Raw genomic sequence first — 7,659 nt, forward strand, 5'->3', positions numbered from 1 at the left:
TTTCTCTCTATTGTGAAAATGCTCATGCTTAGTGAGATTGAATTTGTGGCTGAAGACTTTCCCACATACCTTATAGGCAAAGGGGCTTTCCCCACTATAAATTTTCTGCTAACTGAGGTGTGAGACATCTGAATGGAAGCTTTACCACATTCACAAGGTTTCTCTCCAATATGAATTTAAAACAAATTTTTTTGGAGTTGTAGATGGACAGAATGCCTTTATTTTGTTTATGTTTATGTGGTGCTGAGGATCAAACTCAGTGCCTTACACATGCGAGGCAAGTGTTCTGCCACTGAGCTATAGCCCCAGGCCCAATATGAATTTTTTGATAAATGAGGATTTACTTTTGTCTGAAGATATTTCCACATTTCTTACATTTACGAGGCTTCTCTGTATGATTTCTCATATGCAGAGAAAGGGATAAATTTTATGAGAAAATTTTATCATACTCAGTTCATTCAGTTTTCTAATACAAATTTTCTAATAGTCAAAGGTATTTTGCTATATTCACTGTTTTCTCTCTACCATGAATTTTCTGCTGCTCAATGAAATCTGTCATCTAGCTAAAGGCTTTTCAATATTCCTTAGAAGCACAAGGTTTCCCTTCAGAATGACTTCTATGTTCAATGAAATGTGACATATGCATAAAAGTTTTTGCACATTCAGTAGTAAATTCATAGGGTTTTTTCCCCAGTTTGAATGCTTTGCTATTGGAGGGGACATGCTTTTTATACTGAAGGCATTTCCACAATGATTTACACTTACAAGGAGCTATTACCATGAGAAATAAGCAGTGGTAGAGGACTTCCAGCTAGTAAACTTGGTGACTCTACTACACACCTTCCCTCAAGGTTATATCTAAATGGTTTCAAACTCAAAACTTCAAAAATGTATTGCCTTAAAAGAAATAAGGTCTGTGAGCAAAGGAAGGATTTTTCCAATTTTCTTATATTCACATCCTTTTTTTTCCTCAGTCTGTAATTTGATGTATACAACTTTGCCTCCCAAGTCTTGTTGCTTCTCTAATCTGTTCATCTTCTCAGGCTTCTACTGACAAGACTTCCTTTCTGTGTTTTTCCTCTATCCAGTTTTATCTTCTTGCTTCAAAGGAGGCTCATATAGTTTGGTCTCTTTTATTACCTGCTTTCAAGGGAAATGACAGGACTAGAATGTTAATGCTGAAGCCAAAGTACCATCTAGAACTCAGGAGGAGTTCTGTGGGGTCTATGGCCTTCTGAAGGATGAGGAAGATGTAGTTTGTAGGGATGCACAAGGAAGCAGCCCCACTGGGCAGTTCCACTTGGAGAAATCTATTTAAGAGATAGTCCTGCATACTGGGATGTTTGGAGTGGAGACTCCCTCCTTAATACCTCCCAAGTGCAGTCTCAAAACAGGCCAAGCCAAGACTCGGAAGCCAAGACTCAGAAGAGAACTCCATCTTGTCCATGGCTAGTCTGGCACTGGACCACCCCTATGCTTTTTAATTGGAGAGTTGAGCATTTACATTCAGTGTTATCGTGGAGAGAGATTTATTAATTTCTACCACTGTGATTTATTTCTAACATTTAATTTGGTCCTATTTCTCATTTGCTTAGCTATTCTTCAAATGAGATTTGTCTATTTGAGAGATCTGTGGTTTCTGATTTCTTCTGTGTGTAGTATTTCTTTTAAGTACTTCCTGTGGTATCAGAATAGTAGTCATGAATTCTTTTAGATTCTGCTTATCATGTAGGTTGTTTTTTTCTTAAATTTTGAATGTGGCTGGAAAATAATTAGGAAAAAAAGTGATCCCGTTGAATAGCAAATCTTAGGTTTTCTTTTTTACTTGGAAGGAAAACCAATATCACTACTTAAACTGTTTAATTAATTCTTCACTGTGTCTAGACCACTAGTAGCAATCATTTATGATTTTTACTTTATTTTTTAGTTTTCAGTGGACACAACATCCTTATTTTATTTGTATGTGGTGCTGAGGATAGAACCCAGCGCCCCGCACATGCCAGGCGAGCACGCTACCGCTTGAGCCACATCCCCAGCCCTCAATTATGTTTTCTTGGATATAAATTCTTCTTGTTGGCTTCATTGGGTTCTTATGTTGACTTTCCTTACATGTTTTCTGATTCCTGGTTGAGAGCTCATCTATAGAGTATTCTTCTTCCCAGTGTCTTGATCTGGGATTGCTCTTACTTGGAAGGATAGTTGCCTGTTTTTTTGTAGTATGTCTTATAGCCACTCTAAGAGGGGAATTTCCTTTTTTAATTTTTAATATGTTTGTATATTTCTAGCACTTACATATTTAAAGATATAATTTCTCCAGTTTTTATATGGAAAGGAGGTAATTTCTATTATCTTGAAATGAAAAGTCTAAATTCTTTGACATGTATAATCTCTAGACCAAGTATAATGTTGTTTTTAATAAATCATTACCAATTTTCTCTTATATAGTACTTTAGGAACAGAATAATCAGGAATGTTTTTTAAAGGACCCAAATCTCTTACACAGAGTAGAGCAATTAACATGGCAGTTAGTATTGTAATTGTGTAAGAAAATATTCATGCACATGAATAAAGAATCTGCCTTAATAGTTTTTTTTTTAAGGCAGAAAACTTATGGGATAAATTTTTCTTTTCTTTCTTTTTTCTTTTTTTTGGGTATTATGGATTTTATGTATTTTTTTAAAGAAGATATAACTTTTGAATTTTTATTCTAAATGACTTTTAAAAAGTTCTGCCTTATAGAGACTGCATTAATGTACCCTATTGCCTATAGAATGAAGTTAAAACTCAGGTAAATATCACCAAAGCTCTCACAGATCTATTCACAAAGGGCTTCTCCTATCCCTCCATTATCTTGTGCTCCATCTGGTCTTATTTTGTCCCCATACTTTGATGCAGTTGCTGCTACGGATTTCTGCTGTATTTTAAGGATTGAAACTAATTTTTTCAGGGTTGTTTATCTAGGAACAGGATACTGGCTCTTCTGGTCCATTTTTTTGCTGAGTTTTGCTGCAGTCATGGTTACCTATACTTCATTGCTGTTGGTGAGTAATGCTTTCCCTTTCTCTGTTAATAGCCTCATGAGGCACTCCTGTCAGTGATAGTATCTAATTGGTGTTGGAAACCATTACAAACATGTGATCACTCTAGTCTTAGTATGAGTCATGCTTTATATCAGCCATGTGAATTTTATGCACAATGGATGGGGGAAGAAGCTTATGCAATTACAGGATGTGTCTAACCAATTTAACTCTTTGAAAGGGTGCAAGAGCATCCTTTGTCTATTCCTCATTTTCATAACCTATCCTATGGTTTACTCAATAATGTCATTTTAGATACCCATGCTTCATATCAACAATCTTTCTGGGCCACGTAAATTAAACCTGTTCTAATGTGTAGAAACTAGCCTCCTAGCCCACATGCAAAGCACATTTTAGTTAGTCTGGTTTTTTTTTAAGTGTTTTCTGTTCCTTTTTTTTTTTTTTTTGGTGCTAGGGATCAAACTCAGAACCTCATGCAGTGGACATTTTAGCAAGTCTGGGTAATAGTGTGACTGCTTTTGTTGCTCACCATGGTAGTGTTGTGTAGTGAGGCAAATTTATACTGTGCAAGAGCAAATGGAGAGCTGAATGGAAGGATAACTTTAGTAAGAGTTTCTCAGAGCCTATTTATATATAGGGCAAATACCTTTCTCTGATTTCACTATTCTGTGTTCTGACAGATTTCCTGTCTAGTAGAGAAACCAACTCCTAGATCTATTGCCATTTGTACTGATTTTTCTTCCATCAGAATTTATTAATTATTAAATGAGGAAAACACTGTGATAAGTAATGAATATATAGAAATCAGTAAAATAATCAGTTTCTCTTTTTATGCAAAGTACTCCATAAAGATGGGTATAAGACATAAAGTTACCACTGTTCCTTCATTCAGTATTCAGAATCTAGTAGGGCAACTAAGTCATAGACAAAAATAACATGGAACATTATAATGTTATGACTTAAGAGAGGCCTAAATGAAGTTCTGCAGAGATTCTGAGAAAGAAGGGGTGACTTCCAGTTAAGAAGATTAAATAAAATTTCTCAGAGGAGGTACCATTGGAGTGGGACTTTGAAGGGATGATGAATTTGGACACATGGATATAGGAATAGGGAAGGACATTCTCAGATGAGTGAATATATCATAAGAAAGTAGCAAGACAGGGGCTGGGGCTGGGGCTCAGTGGCAGAGTACCCGGCTTGCACATGTGAGGCACTGGGTTCAATCCTTAGCACCACATAAAAATAAATAAACAAAGATATAGCGTCCATCTATAACTAAAAAATATATTTTTTAAAAAAGAAAGTAGCAAGACAGAAACGAAATGAGATGTCTCATTAAAAGCAACAGGTCCTTGCTGTTAGTGTGTAAGGCATAATGAAGAATAATGGTAAAACATGGCTTAAGATAGATTTTGGAAAGCCTGGAAAGTAAGGCTATGACATTTGGCATATATCAAGTTTGTATTTTAAGAAAATCATTTTTGGGCCTGGGTGTGGTGGTGCACGCCTATAATCCCAGTGGCCCAGGAGGCTGAGGCAGGAGGATGACAAGTTCAAAGTCAACCTCAGCAACTTACAGAGGCCCTGACTCTAAATAAAATATTTAAAAAAGGCTGAGGATATGGCTTAGTAGTTAAGCACCCTGAGTTCAAGTCCCAATACCAAAAAAACAGTATTTATGAGGCTGGGTGTATAAGCTCAGTGGCATAGTGCTTTCCTTGCCTAGTATCAATCCCTTGAGTTCTAACCCCAGAATTGCCAAAAAAAAAAAAAAAATTAGAAGAAAAAAGAAAAGAAAAAGAAATCATTTTGGAAGTTGTGATGTGGAAAGTGGCTATGAGCAGAGAGACTAGCTATACACTTTACTTTTTAACTAGGAAAAATGCATATGATGTATGAGCTCTAGGCCAAATTCTGGCCACTGAATTGTGCCACTTTCACACACAATTAACATAAAATGGTATTGTTTGCTTTTAATGTAGAATCAATTCTAGTGTCCAATAAAGGTCTGTATATTAACTAACTTTCCACTCTAGCCTATATGGGTACATGCAATTGTAAGAGCAATGAAAAAGGAAGGAGACCTGCATTCTATTTCAAGCTCTGTTATTAGGTTACACTGTAATCTTGATCAAGTCATATAACTCTTCTAAGCCTCAGTTTCCCCTTTTCAAATGAGAATAATAATATTATTTAATAAAATGACATTTTATAGGAATGAGTAAAGAATAGATGAGATTATTTTGATGCATTCAGACTGTCATTAATATCCTAGCATCTGAGGACTCTACTTTTTAGTTTCCATCTCCACACTGACTTGATGACTGACTGGATTTAGATTTAAGTCTAGAATTTACCAGTGTAGTTATATCATCAGCCTGAGACCCTTGGAAGGGCTGATTTCTGACTTCTCTTCTCTTACAGGTGAGTGTAAATTACACTGCTAGTAAAGTCCATCATAAGGAAAAGAAATGGGCAAGAATTCAGAAAGGGTATCAGTGTGGTAACTTATGAAATCCAAGAGGAAATAATAATGAATTCTTCCTGGGGGTGCTGGCAAAAATTACAAATAGGTGACATTCGAAGTGGATTGAAGTGTCAGTAGCATGGAGAGGGAGAGCTTGCAGGTAGAGGAGCAGCACCACAAGCTCCTAGAGGCTGAAAAATACAGGAATGGCATGAAGTAAATGTGTTGCCAGGCTCTGAGAAGAACTTTGAGCTACAGAACAGCGGGTTACACAGTAATTTGGTGATTTTAACCCCCTTTTTCTTTTTCACTTTTGCAGATACTTGGATCTTTGTTGCTTTGGGAAAGGATAGAACTGTACCTGCACACGTGTCATAAGGTAGGATGTTTACCTGGCGAGCGCGCTACCGCTTGAGCCACATCCGCAGGCTCAAGGTAGGATGTTTGATCGTCATGGGGGACTTGAGATCAGGACTGAATGTGCTCTTTGACATTTAGTGTTATCATACATGATTGCCCTTCTCTCATTATTGCCCTAAAAAAAAGAGATCTATTGATACAATTTTAACTAAAATTATTAAATTTCTTAAAGTTGTAACCAATTTACTGAAGGAACTGAACCCAAACTTTATTCTTTCTCACTACTTCATGTTGAACTCACTCTGTGGCCCTGTTCTTCCCAACCTAATGAGATCTTAGGCAAATTTCTTACTTTCCCAGTCCTTTTTAGTCACAAGAACATTCTCCTTTCAATCATGAAAAATTTTAGTTCATCGCTGGCTGTGGTGGCGCACGTCTATAATCCCAGAAGCTTGAGAGGCTGAAGGAGGATCGTGATTTCAAAACCAGTATCAGCAACTTAGTGAGGCCCTAAGCAATTCTGTAATTCAGTAAGACCCTGTCCCATAAAAAAAAAAAAAGAAAAAAAGAAAAGAAAAGAAAAAAAAGAGATTCACAGCATTGGAGACAGGAGTCCCCTGTGTTTCTCCTTTACTAGCAAAGCAATAAGCCTTCCTTTTCCTTTTTCTCAAAACCGTGTCCTCATTATTGGATTGGCATTGGGGATGAAGACCAAACTTTCAGCAACAAATCTGGTGACCCAGATGGGACCCAAGAGCAGCCCCCGCTGCAGCTTTCTTGGGCAGGCCTGGCTCTCCAAGGAACCCTACTTCCATGCTGAAGATGCAAGGTGGCTGGCAAACTTGTTGAGAGCCAACTGCTGGAGAGTTAGGAGATGGGTGAGTTTGCCTCAGATTGAACCAAGAGCTATTCCTTTTGAGTGAAGGAAGGGACTTTGGGACTGTCCCAGAAGCTGTGAAGCTCCTTTTGCTTTGGGGAACTCCCGCCTTCTCTCCCTGAACAGTAGAGGTTGCTCCTTGTGGTCTACTTTGAGAAAAAGGAAACTGAACTCAGGAAAGTCACAACAACTTTGGCCATTTGGTAAGCCCCTGGTGTGCACACTGAGATCCCTGATTCCACACATCTGGTTCATTTGTGAAGGAACACCTATAGGACCCCCCTATAGATATAAGCCTATCTAAGATAATGATTTACTATAATGATGTCCCTTTTGAATAGCTTTCTGGATAATTGCAGTTGGAATTGGTCTATCAAAAGTAAAGTAAGTGGAAGAAATTTGTATGTGCAGGTCTGTCTATTTTAAAGCTTCCTTTCTGTCAGCCCTTGTTTCAGTGATCTTCTCTTGTCTGTGTTTTTTTTAAATTTCTGTTACTGGCCCTTTAAGACATGGGCCATGCTGCATTGCTCTTACAAGTAGTCTCTTGAGTACAGAGATCTTGGCTTTCTATACCACCTATAGGTATAAGCCTGTCTAAGAGAAGGACATTTTACTGTAACACAATCTGGCCTTTGGAGTTGATCTGTTGGGGCTAAAGTATATGAAAGAGATTTTGTATGTATAGGCATTTACGCAGTTGCATGATAGGGGTCTGAACCATTGGGGTCTAATTTGAAGGTGCCAAAGGTACTGCCTCTGATATGCAAGGATTGCAGGACACCAGAAGAAAGGGTTATAAAAGATTTAAATATTTTAAACCCAGTGCTGACACTCCCAGCACTGTTTCTTAGCCTGGCCCCAGGCAGCCAAAGATCATTTTACTGTAGGTCAAGGACACCAGCCCTAAACTGGGGGGG

General features: G+C 37.8%; 1 protein-coding gene across 1 annotated transcript in view; it reads left to right on the forward strand.

The window, feature by feature from the left end:
* The first annotated feature begins 2,771 nt into the window (after positions 1-2,771).
* The window catches only part of Gdpd4 (glycerophosphodiester phosphodiesterase domain containing 4), a 97,343-nt gene continuing 92,455 nt past the window's right edge, over positions 2,772-7,659 (forward strand). Inside the window, exons 1-3 of the mRNA XM_048787879.1 lie at positions 2,772-2,788; positions 2,948-3,041; positions 5,825-5,884. Coding sequence (XP_048643836.1) covers positions 2,772-2,788; positions 2,948-3,041; positions 5,825-5,884 — 171 coding nt within the window. The remainder of the gene's footprint in view (positions 2,789-2,947; positions 3,042-5,824; positions 5,885-7,659) is intronic.

This window comes from Marmota marmota, unplaced genomic scaffold (genome assembly GCF_001458135.2).
Source record: "Marmota marmota marmota unplaced genomic scaffold, marMar, whole genome shotgun sequence".
In the NCBI taxonomy this organism is placed as follows: domain Eukaryota; kingdom Metazoa; phylum Chordata; class Mammalia; order Rodentia; family Sciuridae; genus Marmota; species Marmota marmota.